The sequence below is a fragment of the Electrona antarctica genome, assembly GCF_951216825.1.
Source record: "Electrona antarctica genome assembly, chromosome: 17".
NCBI classification, from domain to species: Eukaryota; Metazoa; Chordata; class Actinopteri; order Myctophiformes; family Myctophidae; genus Electrona; species Electrona antarctica.
In genome coordinates, this window is record NC_136798.1 from 19,439,702 (window position 1) to 19,461,251 (window position 21,550).

Below are 21,550 nucleotides of genomic sequence, written 5' to 3' on the forward strand. Positions count from 1 at the left end.
TAACTCTTAATGACATGCCCACCATCCATAAACCCTGCCTCATCTTGTATCAGTTGACCAGTAGTTCTCAAACATGTTAAGGACTTCCAAATTGATACCGGTATGTATTTGGCCACGGATCTGAAAAGATTGTGTGCCAGGGACCCCCTTAAGAGAAGATTTGTCCAAATTGTTTTTAAAATAGCAGATCTACAAGCTGTCAATGTGTCGTGATGTGACGTGGGTGTCCCGGGACCACACTTTCAGAATCACGTACCGGTCTACCCTGAGCAAAGTTGCCATTGTTCCTAATTGCAGTGAGTGTTTAGTGCAGCATCTAGGCAGGACAAGGGCCTTATGGACAACTCTTAGCCATGTCTGTCTGCACTGCAGAGTTGGTTCACACTTTCCATAATTGTGGAAATAGTCTAAAGGTCTTAAAATGAGTAGACTAGAACTTCAATAGTAACCTGATGATATTTCATTTTAATGCCAGGATTGTTTTGACCGATACATTTTTTTAAATGGTGGATATCTAGAACCTTATAGGTACAGATTAGAATATGCTCTACATTTGAACACTACAAATACATTTGTCTTCTTACTGACTCTCCGTATATTATAATCAGTGTTTTAATTTGATTTCATTTCAGTGGAAAGCTCCATCTTGCAAAAGTATTCTGCATTCTGTAATGGAAATCAGGGTCATCTAGCACTGTTCTGACCAGCCCTAAAAAGAGCTTCTACAAGAATGTCTAAATATTTGCAAAAGATCTGCATTGTCATACCATTGCATCAGTAAGCCATGAAGCCGTCAACACGCAGGCCGCGGCAAGAGGATCCACTCTTAAGCTCCATCTGATCTGCTATGGCTGCAATCTGCTCTGTTTTTGTGTTTGTTTTCTGGGGATGTGGATGGGGCGTATCAAAGACCACAACACCATTCCCCTGTTTGCTTGTTTTTTATTTCATCCTTTTCTTCTCTCCCTCCTCCATAGTTCCAGCTCCAGATGTTTGATATCGTCTGCAACTTGGCCTGGTCTAGCAGAGACAGATGCTGCGACCTTCCTTCTATGGTAAGACAAGACCCCACTGTGGAAGGGGTGGGGTCACAGGAATGGGGTGGGGCTTATTGTTAAACTGGGCACGTCACTATAAGAACATCCTCTCTAAAACCACTTATAACCACTTAAACGGAGTCCCCCAGGGCTATATGCTAGTGTATTTTCTGTTCTCGCTGAATTATTTACTTTGTTGTACGAAAATAGCTGATCTCCATTGCTCACAACGCATCAACGTGATGAGATACGACGTGTTGTGTACATGTGGATCGGCTGTTTTAACTAGTTGTGAAACTTTCATTGAAAGCGATTCAAATGTTATTCTGAATGTGTATGGTAGAGTATACTGTGTATTTTGGTAGTTGGTCATCTACCTGCACTTCTATTGAGGTATTTAGATCCCAAGGTCGAGTAGGACCACACATTGCATGAAGCAAGCTCATGAAGCTCAAAACGCAATACATTCTTTGCCCAAATAAGATTCCATTATGGCTCGACATTAATGTCAGCGCTCCCACTGGGGACTTGGGGTTTGAACCCCAGGTAGGACATTAAAGTTAGGCATTGCAGCTTTCACGTGAATACATTCTCATTGGCTTATAATGGTATTATGGTTGCACTTGGACACTTTAGACCAGTGTTACCCAAACACAAATTTTTATGGTTTGCGAGTAAATGTCCCTTTTCTCATTTCCTACATTTTGTACATGTGAGCCTGGATTTACTTGCGCAAGCAGAGCGCTCAAGTAATAGTTTTCGCCCAGTGCTTCGATGCGTATGTCGCCGTTTGATGTGTATGCGCCGTGCCAGCGTATGACGTAATGACTACTTGTGCTTGATATGGCAGTGGTGTCAGATTACATACATGTATACATAGGGGCATTACCTTTAATCCTCCCGACACTAAAACATATCGTCATTACGTCACCATCGAAAACCAATTACACCCTGGCATTGGGTCCTTTAATCCACATCTTTATTACGTCATCATTGAGAGCTAGTTATACCAGTTATACCCTGACATCATATGCTGCTACGATACATCAAACGGGGCTATGCAAAGTAACCACATTATACCGCTAATCAACTTACAAATTACATACTGTATACATATACATAGAGGCATTTCCTTTAATCCACCCGACACTGATCGACATATACGTCACCATCGAAAGCCGTCACTCATCCGTATTAATTACAACATTACGTTACTACTTTTTTACCTAAAAAAAACTAGGTACGTAGCAAATAGCTAAACCTAATAATTCAATATTTCAAATGTTCTTTCACAGAGAAGCTGAGATTTGACAGTTTGTAGCGGTTGACAGTACTTGCACACTCTGCTTGCGCACTAGTAGGCCATTTATGGCCTACTCATGTGCAACAAGCAAGTAGGCACTCGACAGAGTGCAGTTCTAGTTTCCACTAGTTGGTCTTTCTCTTTTTTGTCTTGACCTAAAAGTTTTGGGAACCACTGCTCTAGACTCTCAGGATCTTGTATGAGGATGCACATGTACAAGGGTTTGTTTGAACACAAAATGGCAAATTTACACCTGTTCATGTGTCCAGAGGTCGTCTTGTGTTGTAAAAAGCTCTTTGGCTCGCTAGAGTACTTAAAGCAGCAGGTGAATTCCGTGACCTGTGTATAAAAGAGGTAGTCTCCATTCAGCATATGCTTCCAATGCCCTGCTAGCTCACCTCTCCTTTGACCGGGGGAAGAAAACCAATGCATATCACTACTTTAAGACACGCTTACATCATCCTCCATGTGAACGCACAGTGGAAAAACCCGGACAGTATTTCATACTGTGTCTGGACTCCACTGTCACTGTGTGATAATTAGCTTCACAGATGTGCTTCAGTCCAAAAAGCATTTTTCTACAACTGTGATCATCCCTCCCGTCCACACACACATGCATAGATTGCACACATGCGCACGCATGCACGCACACACACTCTGTTCACGTTGTTGCAAACTCAGCACATTTTGCTACAATGCTGTAAGGAAAAAGAAGGAAGGAGTGCAGCTGCATGGACATGGCTAAATAAACAGCTTCTCTATGTGTCATGCAATGACGACTGAAGGAAAAACGGCCTTTAATGCAATATATACAGTATATATATGGCACTGAAAGATGTTGAGCCACTTGTTCTTTCCTTCAGATTTGTTTTACGTTTCTGTTTTTTTTTCCTTTATCCCCACATCACTCTCGTAGTTGGCGGTAGAGTCCTCCTCCGATATTAAATCACCAAGGCAGCTTGCTGGTTGAAAGCGGCAGGTTCAGTTGGCTGTGTTTGTGGGGTCACTCGTACAGGTGTGTCGGGGGTGTCTGCTCAGCAGGGAGTGGAACCGGGGGGGAAGGAATGGCGTGTTCCTCTGCATGTCCTGGTAAAACTCCTCGCTGTATGTCAGGACGAGGTGAAAAGAAGCGGCTGGTACGTGGTGACTCCACGTGTATCCGAGGTCGTCTGTTTCAAATCAGATGATGAGTGAGAAAGAAAAGAAGAAATTGGTATAACGACAAGATTGCGAGAAAAAGGAAAAACTGTGCAGGGGTTTCTGAGCACTGGCGGCGTGTGCACAGTATTATAAGTCTGTAGTAGTAGTAGGACCCCACAGGAGAGGCCAGGAGTTTGATTCAACTAATGAGTCTGCTCCTGGCCCGTCGCCTGGAGTGGGTGAAGTTTGGGCCAATCAGTGTACAGCTTAGTGGGAGGAGGGCGACCCATTGGCACAATGAGAGCACTCCCTCGTGGGAGTGGGTTTATTTTTTTCCCCTTGCTACTGTGACCCCCCGCTGCTGCCGATCAACGGATGACGTAGTCTACTGGAGTTTGTCCTTAAAAGGACCACTACTGTGTTCACAACATGTGACAGGGCTCAGCTGCGGGTCCTGACAGCTCTTAAGCAGAGAAAGGGTGTCCTTAACTTACATCCTTGTTTGTCTCTCTGCAGCCTCAGCAGAAAAGCCACGGACATCACAACAATGTACAGCATGTAGTGTTGTTTAACGACTTTCGATAAAAAGATCTACAAGCTCACAGCATTGTATCGTGAAGCCTTGTGAGCTTGAAGATCAGTGACACTATCATACAAGGATAGGGCTTAAGTGGTTAATCAACAACTATTATACGATAGTTTGGAAGTTGTATTTTTTTCTTGGCGAAGCCATTACACAGACTAGAAACGAGACTGTCCTACCCAAGAAGCCCCTCATGTTCCCCAACACCCAACGAAGTTGGACTACTGGTCTCCTGCAGGACACTGACCACACAAATACACACACGCACGCACGCACAAACAGTTTATGGACATGCTGAAGATAAAACGGCACATACAGTACGAAGGCTTTATGTGTAGACAGCTGTACACCTTCAAGCCATGTAGCATATACTGTAGGCTACAGCCGTACAGAGAACTGTATCGACTGACCGAACCGACATTGTTCAGACCAAAGACATGCACCCTTACGCTAACCGCTCGTTAGCTACGCAGAAGAAAACAACTACAACATTCTATCTTGAATCCTAACCTGAATAAATATTGGATCGTGTATAAAACGTGAAGTGGCACGGATACCGTCAACAATAGCTCAGTCATCCTCAAGTACTTTATTTGAGGTAAATTTGTCTACAGTACAGTACACACCGGCTGTGTAGTTCTGGCCTTGGACTCTATAGCCTTTCTCGATCTGGATTTTCTCACATCGTTCCCCCACAGACAGCTCAAAGAACACCCCGGCCCTGTTTTCCGACAAATAAAGGCAGTTTTGTGTCAAGAATGTGTACAATAAATAGTTGAACACGTTTCAGGCCTCAAGGGTCATGATGTGAATCAGCGGAATTCGGACACGGCTGCTTTGATAGATTCTGTTTCACAGACACACACAGCGCTATCGTATAAGTGTTAATTCATCTGAGTGTGAACATGTACTTGAAAGGAATGGCAAATGGATACTGCCTTTATCCAAAGTGCTTCACAAACCCATTCACACACTGATGAGATGAGAGGAAACCAACCAGCTCTTCATCATCATCAACCTGTACTGTACATTGTAGGTGTATGAGAGACTACATCCAAGCTGTTTAGATTTGAATGCTAGGGAGTTACAGTATCTCACCTAAAGTCCTCCCTAAAACTGAACAGAGAATGTATATTATGTCATTTCTGAACGATTTATGGGGTGACTGAGCTCACCAAATGGGCAAAATGTCCAGGATTTAAATTCACGCGTACATTTCAGGCATTTATGTAGTGCTCTAATCCAGAGCGACGTAAGATAAACACAATTATAGGACAGACCTTATCGCTAACAATAAAACCAACCTTGTGGAACAACATTGTGCAATGCAAAGAGAGGTCACAGACACATTGCCTTGACAACAGATGTAAATAGCATTCCTAGGTTCCTACCGTACAGAACGCCCAGCGTTTGTGAACCTGGACAATCTCCTGGCAAACTAAATCCAGAAAACTAAACCTCGAATAAGCACGTGTCAAAGTGCCACTTTGTGAAGCTTTCCTGCTGACGCTATGCAGCGATGTAAGCCCATGTGTGTGCATTGTGAGCCTTCACACGTCAAATTCCTCTACGCGTATCTACTGTAATCGGTGAATAAAGTGACTATGACTCTTCATTTGGATAGCACATTGAACAGCAGTTATGGGGAGGACACACACACACACACACACACACACACACACACACACACACACACACCAATTGACCCCAAACATTTTCTAAATTATTGAGAAAATAGCTCATCTACTGTACAAGCGTTTTTTTTCTTTTTACATACATTTTACATTTTCACTCGTAATGACGTACACAAAATTCCACCCTCACCCACTCTGTCTTGACTTTTGCTCTTTTGTTTATCGTACAACAGAGAGATGAAGCCAAGTGCCCGGCCCTCCCCAACGCCTGCACATGCATCTCAGAAAGCAACGGAACCCCAGGGCCCCAGGGGCCATTGGTAAGGACCCCATGAAACACGGCATGCATAATTACACTGCATATATACCGTACTGCTGTCAAGAGCCTGGAGTGTCCTTAAGAGTGTCTCTAAGGCTCTATGACTGGCAGCCTATCAGATTGGAATCAGACTTTTATCAAGTTTGAACAGCAAAATAAAAATAAAAATGGAAACAAATGTTTGTGAATCCTATTTGAAGCACATTCCTAGGCGGTTTGAAAGGCCATTCAAATCTGATCCCGAAAGGTGTGTCTCTCTCTGGCCCTCAGCCAGGTTAATGCACAGACTCTCGACATGTTATTTATGTACACCACTCTGTGCAATGAAAGTTATTGCCCCCTGAAGGACATTCATGGCGGGGCGAACTTCTTAGTGATGTCTAATAAAAGCTGGCCTATTTTTCAAACCGTGGGGTGTTAAGGTAAACTGCTGTGCAGAAGGCCTCTGTCAAAACTGTGTTGACGGCAGCAATCCTACGGTTTATTTAAAAAGCTGTCCTCTGTCTTAAAAACATTGAATATGTATCTTTATGGCCATAAAAGAGCGGAGAAAACATCTGAGATATTATTTTTTTCCTCCTTTTTTAAATATGTATCCTGTAGGCGAGAGAATCGAGTGATGTTATTGGGTCAGTGGAGTGATCTGCCTTATGTCAAAGTTGTCACATTTGCTTAAATGACATTTTTTGGAGTGCAAATTTAAACCGTGTTGGAATTGAAACAACTCTCCACTCACTGGCAGTACTTTCTCTCTCTCTCTCTCTCTCTCTCTCTCTCTCTCTCTCTCTCTCTCTCTCTCTTGGTTGCAAAAATGCAATGCTGTATTGGACAAAGGCCCACTTTGACTACAGGATGAAATGTCTCATAGAATTTGTGTAATTGCTAATTGCAGTAGTGCATACAAACGTTCACTCTCAATGTTACTCTCTCTCTCTCTCTCTCTCTCTCTCTCTTGTTGTGTTACAAACTCTTCCTGCTCTCCTCAGGGTGCACCTGGTAGCAAAGGTCCCCGGGGTGAGAGAGGAGAAACAGGCCCTGCGGTAAGTGCCTCCCCTGTGTGTGTTTGTAAGTACCTCCCTTGTGTGTTTGTGTGTCTCTCGCTGTTCAAATCTCCTGCAGGTCACCAATTAAAGCGAAAGGGGTCTCTAGCCATGAAAGGTAAACAGCCACGATTATGGCACAGCTTATGTAAGTTATGTGGAAATGCCTACTGAGTGGCACAAAATATATATGTTCTGGGTTTGACAGCCCATACATACAAACAGAAAAGTCCTTTCTGATTGCATTAAACGACGTGAAAACTCACTTCGCCCACTCGTTTTGCCACTCGATTTTCCACTCACTTTATACATGCGCAATTGCGCATACCCTCTATTGGACTATCCCAGGTTAGCGCTATCTAGGTGCCTTGACGAAAATAAAGGCTTGTTTACAGTGTGAAGGCTTTGAAGAGAGAGTGCTGGGCGCATCTGATCCCACTTATCGTCAGAGTGGGAGTTTTTTTTGGGTCCCTTTTCCCTCGATTGTGGAGGGGAGCTTATTTGGTTGAGCATTCCATGTCGTCTGGTGCACGCTCGCTTACCTCGACCTCAGATTGCAACAGTAGCGAATTTGCAATGAACTGTCGAAAGTCATGGAAAGGAGATCTCAAGATTATATGAATACTGAATTCCGTCCGTGAATCAATGTTGATGGCTTAACGCTCATAACTCTCTCTCTCTCTCTGTCTCTCTCTCTCTGTTTCTCTCTTAATCCTGCTGACAGGGTCCTATTGGTCCACGTGGAGATAATGGACCGCCTGGGCCTATGGGTCTGCCCGGCCCTCAGGGACCCAGTGGATTATCTATGCCAGGGGAAGCTGTGAGTCTAGAGCACGCACTCACACACACACACACACACACACACGCACAGACGCACACGCACAGACACACAAAAGCATTAATCATACACTGAAGCACATACACCGAGAGGAGAAGATATGTAGGCCTACCTGTTGTTACATAAATGGTGATGAGATTAAATATTATCTCCATATTCTACCTTGTTGTGTGTGTTTTTTTGTTTTTTTGGTAAATTGTAAACGTCCTACTTAGATCACGCCACAGCGTCACACAAAAGCATCACAAGTAGCAGATCCACAAGCTGGAAACAGCTTGTAGATCGGCTACTTTTGCTATTTTAGAATTTGAGTCCTGAAAAGTAACAGTTTTTGGACATGTGAGGTTTCCGCCCGACAGAGACGATATGTCTCATACACGTCTACTTCCTCCTTTGTCAGACGTAAGCTTTCAGCAGCTCCATGTTGAGTCGCAGAGCACCTTGGGCAATTTATTACACAGGGAACTATTTACAAGATGAAAAGTAATGGTGGCGTGCATTCCTCCATGTCTGCTGTGGATAGACTTGATATCTTCTCTCGGTACAGTATGTCTCTTAATAAATCAACAGTGGGATTTTCATCTAAGAACGGTACATCCTAACACAGTAGCTCTGTTTTGGCAGACCGTGTTTGTGTTGGACTACGCGGCAAAACTAACACATTATTAATACTCGCTTCCATTTCACCTTCACATACCTACATTTTTAGGCATTTTGCTGAAACTCTTGTCCAGAGCAACTTATTGACCATTCCTCTGTCACATCTGCTGTTTCTGAGATCAAACCTCTGGCCTGTTGATTACAGGACAGCATACAATATAGTGTGATCTCTCAGGACACGTGGTTGTTGACGGGCCTATCAGCAGTGCAGTGTTGGAAAGAGTATTCACAATTTCTACTCGAGTAAAAGTATCAATACTGCAATGTAGAAATACTACAAGTAAAAGTCCTGAATTCAAAATTTACTTGAGTAAAAGTACAAAAGTATTGGTATCAAAATGTACTTAAAGTACCAAAAGTAAAAGTACTCATTGTGCAGAATGTCTCATTTCAAGTTTTCAAATGTATAAAAATCAATTGAAAATAGCAGATCTACAAGCTCACAATTGTGAGCTTGTAGATCGGCTATTTTCAAATGGCCGAAATGTATATACAGTGTTTAATGTATGATTTGTAATAATAATCAAAGTAACTAGTAACAAATAAATGTAGTGGAGTAAAAGTACAATATTTGCCTCTGAAATGTAGTGGAGTAGAAGTAAAAGTACTGACAAAATAATGGAAATACTCAAGTAAAGTAAAAATACCTCAACATTGTACTTATGTACAGTACTTAAGTAAATGTACTTAGTTACTTTCTACCACTGCTAAACGCTGATGGTGAAAAATAACCGATCTACAAGATCATAACGTGTTGCATCATGGCATGTTGGTGAACTTGTAGGTCTGCTATTTTTTCCACACAACACCAACGTGTTACATGCGTGTATACATTTTAAACATTTAGGCCTAGGAAATGTTTTGTGAATTCTCATCCTATAATGAAAATGGGGACATCAACAAGGGTTAATGTGGCTAACCATGAGGCCGTCTTGCCACCTCATTTTCCCACCGATTACCCTCCAACGCCCTCCAATGGGGCGGCTGTGGCTCAGGAGATAGAGCAGGTCGTCCAATGATCCGTGGGTCGGCGGTTCGAATCCCGGCTCCTCCTGTCCACATGTCGAAGTGTCCTTGGGCAAGACACTGAACCCCACATTGCCTCCAATGAGTCGGTCGGAGCTTTCCACCATTGGTGTGTGAATGTGCGAAGTGAGGACGCTGGCGTTGTCTGTTCGCCGCTTCACCTCCCAATGTATGAATGAATGGACCATTCATTGTTAAGCACTTTGAGCTCTTGGAAAAGCGCTATAAAAATGCAATCCATTATTAATGCTTTTGTTTCTCTGTTCCCTTCAGGGTCGTCCCGGACCTAAGGGAGACTCTGGCCATTCAGGCCTACCTGGACAGAAAGTAAGTGCTGTTTTTTGGCGAGGATCCCCAGCCTGTGTGGATTGTTAGATGGGGAAAATGGGCAGATGATCATTTAACCGTGTATCATTTAGACTACTACTCACAACATAGTCCTCCTGAGCTGTATACAGACAGTATTTCATATTCAGGGAGGATGATCCATTACGATGTGAGGGAGGGTATAGCGTTCAGAAAAGGACGAGTGAGTCTGCATGTTGTTTTATCACGTTCCTGAGATCTTGACGTAGGGGAAAATGGGGCCAGGAACAAATCCCCTTGATATATGCAACCTGATAACAGACAGACCTGTGTTGCTGCCTTCATGTCTTCAGTCAGGATCTGAGTGCAATGATGACGTTTTAAGTCCTTTTAAATTAAATGCCTTTTTAATTGCTACCCAAAGCACTTTTTAATACTTTTCATTGTTTCAATATTTTTTTAACCAACACACAGACATAAAGGGTGTTCAATATCATCGATTTATAAAAATAAATAACAAAAATAAAATAGAAATCACACCTGTGTGAAGTGAAGGGCACTCTTATCATTGTACATCATCATGAGGTAACATTCTCCATTCATTGTCAATGGGAATTTTACTTTGTAGGACAAAAATACTGATTTGCTCAGACACATATGACTTAAATTCTCCATTTATTGTCAATGGGAATTTAATGTTTGTGTAAGAGGAAAATCTACACTAATAGCTGAATATAGGAGGGGCTAGCTAGCACCCCTCAAAAAACCTAAAAGATGGAGTTAGGTGGTTTCCTCCCGACAGCGCTGATATATATATATTGCGACCAGGTTTTTTTCAACCAATGACAAAGCTTCTAGGAACATCTTTGAATGCAGATTGCGGCCCCTAGATATGTCACAGAGACTAAATTATTTTTGGTAGCGTTCTTCCCATTCCTTCATTGCTGGCTGTCTGAATACCAAAAAAAAAGAAAAAAAGAAAAGGTCATTCAAATGTTGACATATTATTGCTTATAGCAGCTTTAACAATAAAGAGAATTTAATGTTTGTTTTGACACCGTTTGTTTTACATCATCATTACATCACCTACAGCCAGAATGGAGTTTTTCTCCCAACCCACACCTCCTGGTATCGAATCCCACCGGCCCAATAGCTTTTGAGATGTTAGTTAAATTTAGGCATAGTTTTTGTGAGGTTAGGGTTTGTTAAGGTTAGGTTTAGGCATAGTTTTTGTGACGTTAGGGTTAAGGTTAGGTTTAGGCATAGTTTTCGTGACGTTAGGGTTAGGGTTAAGGTTAGGTTTAGGCATAGTTTTTGTGAGGTTATTATTATATAATATATATATAACCACTTGCGTGCGGTGCGGTCCAAATGAACACAGAGGAGCGCTCCCTATCCCACTGACGGCGCGGCGGGGTAAAACAATCGCTCCCTCAGCGCCCATCAGCTCCCATGCACTGCGAGAAATGTAGTCCCCTCTCTCACTGATCGAGCTCTGGTCTGCCATCACAGAACATAAACCCTTGCCTAACAATGGCGAAGCTGTGGGAGTGCTGTCAGATCAGGCATGACCATATTTGGGCATACTCCGGCCAGCTGCCCCCCCGCCGGCCACAGACACACAACTTGAACATTTCATAGTAGATTACTTATTACTCATTGAAAGTAGTGCACACTTCATAGTAATACATTATTACTCAATATTTTACTTTAATATTACTTTCACTAATAGCCTATTTTGACTATGCTGATGATTAACTGGTGGTAGGACAGTGACAACGGATACATACAAAATGTATGACTTATGTTTATAACATGATGAAATGCCACCGTCAGTAGTTGGGTTGTCTAATGCCTACTGCATTACAGTGGAAGCTCTGAGGTCATAACATCTTGTGCCCAAAACACAGCTGGAAATGATATAGCACAGCCGAAAATATTTTGAATCCACATTATTGAGCTAACTGTGACCGCTTAACTTATGTTACTTAGAACAGTAACTGTAATTATATTACTCAATTTCAAACAGTAGCTCAATATTCCTTTACTCAGATAAGTAATGATATTCCGGTACTTGAGGACTGAGGACGATTCTAAAAAAAAGATTAATTAATTACAGTTTTCTGAAAATGTTTCTATGTCAGTGGTTCTCAACCTTTTTCATGTCAAGGACCCCCATAATTATCTGTATTTGGCCACGGACCCCCATCTGAAAATATGTTGTTTCAGGGAACCCAGAAGCAAAGATTTGAGTTAAAAACATTCGCTCTGAAAGAATATATATTCAAAGATTTGCGCCACATTTTCAAGATTAAAAAAAAATAGCAGATCTACAAGCTACGCAAATAGCAGTTTTACAAGCTCGTACAAGCATGTAAAACTGCTATTTGCGTTATTTGCGATCTACGTATAACATAATCCTCAAAGATGGAGTGCCACAATTTTTGTATTTTTCCAGTTTTTCATGTGTCTATGAGGTACAGTACTTAATCATTAGACACCCTGGAGTCGTTTTTATGTGCAATGGTGTATTAACTTTGTATTTTCTTCCTGGAGGCTGAACCCTTGACAGTCAAACGGGCCAATGAAATAAACAGTAATATAGTGACATCACACTATCAGCCCCTCCCATAACCCCTCCCCCTTTATCATACAACTACAGATGTGGGTGCGGCTTCAGTTCAGGTGGATCACCACTCATCACCACCCACCAGGCAAACCAGGCATACTTAATGAACTGGTGGGCGTGTCCACATAAAAGCATGATTTTAACAAATACTGTGCACTTTTTGCAGTTCTTCCTCCTTATATTATTATAATACCTGATCATGTTTTAGGGTAGAAAAAAATCGTGACACTCCACCTTTAAAGCACCAAAAGGGGTTGTATGTAACTCGTTACCCCGATGCACTGCTGAAATTGTAGTCACGTGTTTTAGTTTTTTCTGTGATGCCATTTTGCTCTACTACTTGACAGACTGCTGCATAGTGAAGTCAAATCATTATTATCATGTAACAATGAACTCCAAAGCGCCACAGCTTAACAATTTACTGAATAGGTAAAACATTATAATAGGCTACTATTCATAAATTGAGAAGGGATTTAGAAGATAACAGTGTTTTGCTTGCCTAATTCCATACAGTATGAAGGGCTTTCCAACGTTTCAGTCTTTACAAACATCAGTAACTCTAAGTCAAATGAAAAACCAAATTAAAGTTTATATCCTGTCACCAAGAGTATTGTTGATACAACTATCAAATATATATTCGCTAACCATGACCTGAGTTTGTCAGGTAGTGTAATGGGCAACAAACTCATACTACAGCCAAATTCTACATCAATGAACACAAATAAGGGAACAATGACATATTCTCCATCTCACACGCGAGGTTGACAGATGGAACAAACCTGCCACTGGTGTCTCGTGAATATTAACGAAAATCGCTGCGCTCTTGAATGGCTTCCAGGCTCCAGCCATTTTCTGTTAGAGCACAACAACGGTGCTCTTTCACATGTCCCTGATCAGAGACTACCAGTCTGTGAAGATCACTGGATATGGTATCTATTAAAGCTGTTTATAACCAAGGCCTCTGGGATATACAAAGACCTCTGCCTCCCCTCCTGATCTTTAGTGGGGGGCGCCTGTTTAGTTCACTGACTTTTGTAGAAAACAGTCTCTGGGATGGGAGAAAGGAACACCACAAAGAATCCTCTCCTACAATGAGGTTTCAGTTAAGTGTCCTACCCCCCAAGTAGAGATGAGGTTCTTCTGTTTGAGAACACTTTTCGATGGCTGTCTTCCATCATTATTATCGCCAATCGACTTCATATTTATTGTGCACATGCACTGACAGCAGACCCAAGGACCTCAATTCTCAAATCATTGTCAAATCGGCAAACTATGTAATTTCCTGTTATTACAAACCGCAGCTAAATTGTCCCTCCAGGCTATGGCATAAGCGCCCTGCTACCAACTAACCAATTACAACACTCCTGTTCCTTTTCCTGTAGTGGAAACTAGCCAATTGCAGACATTCAAGTTCACCATTGTGACACCAACATACATAAATGTGACAACATTTATGTACACCAATTATGAGAGACTAAGGGCAGTATTATGCGTGTCTTAAGTACCAGGTCTTATTACTTAACTTAAGACCTGGAGGCGTGGTCAATGCTGTTTGGCCACTCAGAATAGCCAAATGGCATTGATCACGCCTCCAGGTCTTAAGTTAAGTAACAAGACCTGGTACTTAAGACACGCATAATACTGCCCTAAATGTCCACACACATTCAACTCAGTTCAAGCTGTCTTAAGTCAGAGGATGGAAATTGCATAGTAGGACTATATCCATGCTTGATGAAAATGGTTTTAAAGCTACAATCCTTAATTTTGACATACTTTGTCTCCATCTCCCAACAACGATTAACAAACGACATTAAAGATGGTGCCACGTTTAGTGTCCAATCTGCTTCAAATAACTTAATTGACATTGTCAATCAATACAGTAGGTGGGTGTCCCACCTACCGGGTGGGTTCACAGAGAAGATTGTGTGCACATCTCAATGCCTATATTCAGGCCAGGTGCTGGGTGTCTTGTCAGGCATCAATTGAGGCAGACATCAAGGAAGAGGAAGAACATCCGCACACCAGTTTGTAGAGCTCCGAGAGTTGGTCGAAACATTGCAAATTTGTCAAAATCCTCGTTACATGCACAGTGATTGTGATTCAAAATTGACATTCACGGACTGGCTCACAGGTGACCACACTGGAGCAGATGCTATAGCAACATGCATTTAATGACTTGCAGGCTACGTGGGCCCCGGTTTATAATGGCCAATAAAAGGGTTCTGGAATATATTATGTTCCCTGTAAATCTTATGCCAAGGCATCAAAGGCGAGAGAGGATTGACAATAAAAATAGTGAGCAGGGTTTCCGAGCAAATGAGAGCTAAAAAGGAGATTTACTGTTTTGACACGCAGTGAGACACAGTGGTGTGAGTCGGTCGGTCAAAGGTACACTGACCTCTGCTAATGTGAGTTGTGCGGAAAAGAGAAACTGCAGCTTGAATCTGAGTCGGTCCGTTGTCCTGTCCTTGACTTCCCCCAGGGTTCACCTGGACCCGCTGGTGCCACTGGACCAATCGCGCCAGCTGGAGTGAGGGTGAGTACAAAAAATGTGGCTTTTTATGACCATCGCACATTTTTAAAGATCCTGTTCATGTACAAGTTTATGTACCAGTTCTTGGGTGCAGCAGACTGTAAATCGCAAAACAGACAAAATGCACAGATAACTTATAAGATACAGTACATTAGATACATCTACAGTGCAGTATGAGCCATACTTGGCGTGCCACGTTCTATCCTGCTCTTGTACCTACAGGGACCCCCAGGAAAGGAGGGAGTGGCTGGACCGAGGGGCCCGCCAGGTACCATGGTATGTCATGTTTTGTGCCTAATCGGTACATATCAGTATATCGGCGGCTAAGAAGTAAGAACGCAAAGTTAGTTTTTGTTTGTTTACAAGAAAAGCTGTCACTTTAATTTTGTAGGCATACAAAAAGCACTATATATTAAAAAAAGCACTATACATAACTATATAACTCAGTAAGAGTGCATAGAGTGCTTAGACTGCTTTTAATGTGAAATAAAGAGGTCTGTCCAGAATGAAAGTCAATGAAATGTGCAATGACTACTTGTAGGGTACAGGTTACACTACGTTAATTATGGATATCAAGATCTTTGCTGGGTATCTGTTGATATCGGCTTATCAGTCTTCATGTTCTCCAAAGTATCGGAAATCGCAATTGGTAATGAAAAATCCATATCGGACAACCTCTAATTCATACAGCTGCACAAATTCAGATATCAGGAGTTTCACAGTGCAAATAGACTTCTGCTGTTAGCTGCTTGCTCAAGTGAACCTCAACAGTAGGTGTTAATGGAGGGGTGAGCATTACTCATTGATTTTTACCCGCAAATGTTTTGAGAGCGGTCTGGGGAGACAAACGGATGACCTTCTGGTCAGGAGCCCACTTCTCTTTGGCTTGTACACTGTGCTGCTTGGCGCCGCACATTGCTGATTTAGACACTGGACACTGTCCACCAGGCTGTATAAGTCTCTCTAGACACTGGACACTGTCCACCAGGCTGTATAAGTCTCTCTTTGTTGTGCAATTCCAAATTCTTCTGTTCTAATATCGTTGCTGTCGGGCAGAAACCTCCCGTCTCCAAATTTTAACTTTTTGTATTTTTACGAAAACGAACGCCCTAATTGATCATACTATACGGCGCACACAAAAGTATCAAATCCACAAGCTCGAAACACATGAGGTTTCCACCCGAAAGAGACGATGTGATTCATGAAAAGGTTTAATTCCACCCACTTGCCTCTGGTTAGCATGCATGGAAGCATAGCATTACAATGCAGGATTAACACAGAGGTTTCTTGTTGAGATGTCATTGTCCCACTATTTCTTTCTCTACCAGGGACAACCTGGAAATCCAGGAATACCTGGGGTTTCAGGAAAACCGGGCAAATCTGGTGACAATGGACATAATGTGAGTAAAATGAATAAACATTATTTATATTTATTCATACAATTATATAGTGTCCCTGTTCCCTGTATCACACTGAGCAGTTGATGATGAGTAAATAGCTAAAACACAATGGCCTCTGATCAATGCTTGGATGTATATTTTGAAAGCAATCTATCATATTATTGCAGACATTGAAGTTCACGTTGATGTTGTTAATTTAGTATCTCTACTATCACTACCAATAATCTAACTTGTGCGTGATTATCATTTAGAGTGGGAACTGTGATCCTACTTAATGCTGATCTCCCATCATTTTATATATGAATACTCTACTCTACTCTTAAAATGAAATGATTACCTTAGAGCATACTTACACAATTTGTGTTATTAGTAGTTATTATGCTTTTTAATGAATCTCCTTGGTGCCTCTAGATCAACTCCATCGTGTCAAGGAAAAGAATAACGTAACGCTTGCCAGAAATTACAAATATAAAAGCCCTTAACTGGTATGTAGGTTTAGATCTCCCAGGCTTGTACTGTAGATACCGTGCCAACAAAGGCTGCCCACCCCCTGTTGATGGCATTTCATCACCATGAAAGTGTGCAGCGATGTTGAAAGCTGGTCTTTACCTCTGTTTTCTAGGGAGCTGGTGGTCCAAAGGGAGACAAGGGAGAGAGAGTGAGTAAACGTTCACACTACAGTATACCTTAGAAGTTCTGAGAAGCAGTTGCTGTATTTTACTTCCCAAATGGAACATTTGTTAAAGGGTTCATATCCATCTGCATGTTTAAGTATTGCGCAATGGATGTGAAGTAACAATTTCTCCTTTGTTCTAAATGGTTATGTAACATGCTGAAATGTAACACCTAATTCTCATTGTGAACGAACACCATCCTTCCATATCTAGGGGGACTTTGCACCTCAGAACATGATGCGTTCTATTGCCAGACAAGTCTGTGAGCAGCTAGTAAATGGTGAGTGCACCCTTCTCTTTCCTCCTACTCAGCTACATTTGGAAATGGTTCTGGCTTCATTAGGCAGCAAGACGCCACAAACAGACTCTTGTCTTTAGAGAGAGAGAGAGAGAAGTCTGCATGTTGGTGTTGTTTTAAATGTTCTGTTTTTTGCACGCCTTTCCCCCCCAAACCACCTTCTGTGTGCTGCAGCACAAATGAGTCGTGTCAACAGTATGATCAACCAGATCCCCAACAGCAATTACCGTAGCAACAACCCAGGTCCTACCGGGCCCCCCGGACCCCCTGGAAACCAGGGTCCCAGAGGAGAAGCCGGAGGGTCGGGAAGGAACGGCTTCCCAGGAGGTCCTGGCTTACCTGGGCGGCAGGGAGAGTTGGGTACGCATCTCACGGTCTTCTCTCTTTTGGATGTATACTGTAGATATAGCAGATTCATGGATGGATGGATGACATTTTGTTGTGTATATTGTAATTTTGACACATCCATAAACGACAGGTAGTGCCGGATTCTGTTATTCTGTGGGCAGATCTGCGGTGTGTAGTCATGGAACACTCATGTACAGTATACTGTATACACTGTGTCTGTGTGTGAGCACATGTGTCCGTTTCTTTCAGGCGCTGCAGGAGAGAAGGGAGAAAGAGGTCCGGCAGGTAGCGGACAAAGAGGACAGAGAGGACCACCTGGTATGTCACAACAATCCACCCTCTTATCTATCTCCTCTTCAAACTCACAGTGCACTGCACAATCCTGACTGTTCATGGGATTTAACTGTGTACAAAATGCATGCTCTCTGAGCATTGGCATGAAAATCTATTTAACACTAGCATGTCTGAAGTAAAATCAGACAGAAGTAGCATGTGCTTAAATTCATATTTAGAAAATGTTTCAGATGTAAAAAATTCTGAGATGATGGAATGGTGATGATGGTCATGGAAGGGGAACCTTCTGAAAGCTTCATGGGCAAGGATAATAACCTAAAAAAACGGTCAAAATGACCAAATGACCAAAGTACCAAAAGTAGAAAGTACTTATTATGCAGAATGTCCCAAAATGTATACAATTTTAAAATTGCGGATCTACAAGCTTGTAGATCGGCTATATTCAAATGGCCAAAATGTATATTGGGCTGAAATGGGTAATGTTTTATAATACAGCAATAATCAAAATCTACAAAGTAACTACAGTAGTAACTCGTTTTCAAATAATTGTAGTGGAGTAAAAGTATAATATTTGCCTCTGAGATGTAGTGGCGTAGAAGTAAATGTACTGAAAACTAGTAAGTACTCCATTCAAGTACAAATATCTCAAAATTGTTGTATCAGTACAGTACTCAGTAACTTTACACCACTGCAAATGGATTGCATTAACACTGGTGATTTCCCAGTGAATGCTTCGTTATAAATTCATTGTAATTTGTTGTATTATTCTCTGCTTTATGCTTGATGTTTACTCCAGTCTTATTAAAGCTCTTTTGCTTGCACCTGATCAATAGGCACTCTAGACCATAGATATATATATATATAAGATAATATAATAAAAAACAAAATTAAGCAGATAAGCGTCCTGAATCATAGCCACGTTGACAACGTTTGTAATAAACCAACCCGTTTGTAAATCCGTCAAGATTTGAGCGAGTTATGACTGTTTTTGTTTGAGCTGCCATTAAATATACTGTACTGTAGTCCCGAAGCAAGATGGCCGCCGGGTGAACTACGTCAGAGACTCCGCCTTGAGCCATCTAGCCTTTATATATGTCTATGCTCTAGACAGCTGAGTATACTGATTGGTTGGATGTCTGCCTATGTGTTGGTACAGTTTATGAGGAGTGGTGACTTGTTTGTGCCTCATTCTGAAGAAGACTAACGTTAATAATAAAGCTTTGACTAGCAGCCCTTTACTTCGTGTGCAGACTTTGACATGAAAGAAGATTTCATGTAGACAAGGTCTGACAGAATGTGTAGGGCATAGTCATTTTTCAGGGTTTTTGTTTAGCAGATTATGAAAGTGCATATTGTCATACGTTGAATGATGAAGAATGATGTCATACCTTGATTTGACATCTCATTTTCAATGTTGTTTAACCTCAGATCATTCCGTTGAAAAAAAGCCTTTTAACATTTTCTTTCCTTGATTTGCACAATTTCATGTTTGCCTACTCATGGCCCGATTCATCATCATCATTCATTAGACCCTGTCACAATACTAAACCCTTGGGCTTGAGGTAAATGCCTTGCTCAGCGCCATCTCAACACTCGTTCTCCGTGGAGAAGGGAGAGTGCATTTTCCCACAGCCCAGTGATTCTGAATCTGGCCACCGTCTGGCCACATATTGCCTCAAAGATCTCCTGTCTTGAGACATATCCAGTTACACTTACTAACACATTGGGGGGGGGGGGCATCCTGTCCTGCCCTGTCCAGCCTCAATCAGTCACGACTCACCAGTGGTCTCTGCGTTGAGACCACTGGTGTGACTTGGGTGGGTGGGGGCTGCCTGGCTGAAGGGCACCTCAGTGGTTGTTGAGAGAAGGGAGTAAGCAGAGAACATTGCTGTCCCCGTCAGAGTTTCCCAGACAGTCTGGAGATCTGCAAACCTCGAGGCTTCCGTCATTCCCAATCATACAGCTGCCCCACAAAACAGTCTAGCTTCTAGCAGCCCATACATCCGGCCCAGCTCATACAACGATATACCATGAGGTCATCCATCCAGATGCACAACCACCACCTCCCCCTGTTCCACTTCCACTCTAGCACAGTCAACACAAGTCAGATGCAGTGGTTGGAAGTAACTAAGGAAATTTACTCAATTTGAGGTACGGCAATTATTCAATTTTTATAATACTTTATACTTCTACGCTGCTGCACCTCATAGGCACATATTGCACTTTTTACTCCATTACAATTATTTGACAAACTTTGTCACAGTACGCTTCACAAGAAAACTAAATGCTTACAAAATATACAACACATTTCCATGCAAAAAAATCAATAAAATAGATAAAAAAGAATCCTCTGCCAGCCGCCCAAATCACCCACCACCCCCACATCTGTACAGTAAACACACAGTACTGCGGTTTTATAGCACTGCGGTTTTATAGCAGATGTATCGCATGACTATACAGTGAATACAATGTAACTGTTTGCACTCACACGCTGCACCGTAACACGTGTTTGTGTGTATCTCAGGGTTGTCAGGGAGTACAGATGCAAATACTTCTCTAAATGGGCCAATGCCATTTGTACACGCTTGAGCAGCAAAAGGTAGATTGTGATCTACCAGTATGATCACGATGGCTGTGCAGGTGCCAGGTAGACCACATGACATTCCCTTTATATAATTTAAATATAATTTTTTTTTGGCATCTGCCACTTGAATTAAGGTGACTTGATTGATATCAAAAGGGGCCTGTCAGCTCAAACACACAATGCAATACTTTGTTTTCAAGTGTTGTGCTCAAATGTCAGTATAGCATTACAAAGTTGCTGCAAATCTACTGCAAGTAGATTTGCAAATCTAGTCTACTGCAGTAGATTTGCAGTCCCCGGAAATACAAATTGTATCAAATGAGGGCCTAATCGCACTCATGTTCCTCAACATCTGGTCTGGGGACCACCAATGATCCAAATGGACCATCACAAGTCTGTAACTCTATGAGAGTTCTGGTATAGTTGTACAACTATACAACTGGTATAGTTGTATAGTTGTACAACTATACAACTGGTATAGTTGTATAGTTGTACAAAAGCAGCAGATGAGTACATCTGACTACTTTTGATACTTTTAGTAATAGGATGTACATTTACGAAGAAACACAAAAGGTTAGTGTATATGGCGACAAGAGGTTTCTGACCGACAGCAACGATTTCAGTTACTACTGTACTGCACTTCCAGCCAGCCAGCAGGGCTAGACATTTTGCTCAGGCCTACAAGGTCAAGTTGTGGAAAGTGTGGAGGTCATAGTGAATTAGGGGGGGGGGAGTTAGTAGCCCCAATTTGGTGGGGAAGAAGCGAATAAGCGAGGGGGGCTGGGAGGGAGGGGGGGGTGATGAGTCATGGTCGGAGAGTGGGGGGTGCTAGGGGCCTTCCTCCTGTTGCCTCATTCACAACACATGCTCCACAGGACACTTAAAGAGACAGACTGGGATATGA

At 42.1% G+C, this 21,550-nt stretch overlaps 1 protein-coding gene across 4 annotated transcripts in view; it reads left to right on the top strand.

The window, feature by feature from the left end:
* The window catches only part of col12a1b (collagen, type XII, alpha 1b), a 158,628-nt gene that overhangs the window by 130,596 nt on the left and 6,482 nt on the right, over nt 1–21,550 (top strand). For all 4 annotated transcript variants that reach the window (XM_079525500.1, XM_079525497.1, XM_079525498.1 and 1 more), the window contains 12 exons: nt 978–1,055; nt 5,931–6,017; nt 7,003–7,056; nt 7,781–7,876; nt 9,854–9,907; nt 14,998–15,051; nt 15,271–15,324; nt 16,377–16,448; nt 17,071–17,106; nt 17,336–17,402; nt 17,595–17,780; nt 18,018–18,086. In XM_079525500.1, coding sequence (XP_079381626.1) covers nt 978–1,055; nt 5,931–6,017; nt 7,003–7,056; nt 7,781–7,876; nt 9,854–9,907; nt 14,998–15,051; nt 15,271–15,324; nt 16,377–16,448; nt 17,071–17,106; nt 17,336–17,402; nt 17,595–17,780; nt 18,018–18,086 — 907 coding nt within the window. The remainder of the gene's footprint in view (nt 1–977; nt 1,056–5,930; nt 6,018–7,002; nt 7,057–7,780; nt 7,877–9,853; nt 9,908–14,997; nt 15,052–15,270; nt 15,325–16,376; nt 16,449–17,070; nt 17,107–17,335; nt 17,403–17,594; nt 17,781–18,017; nt 18,087–21,550) is intronic.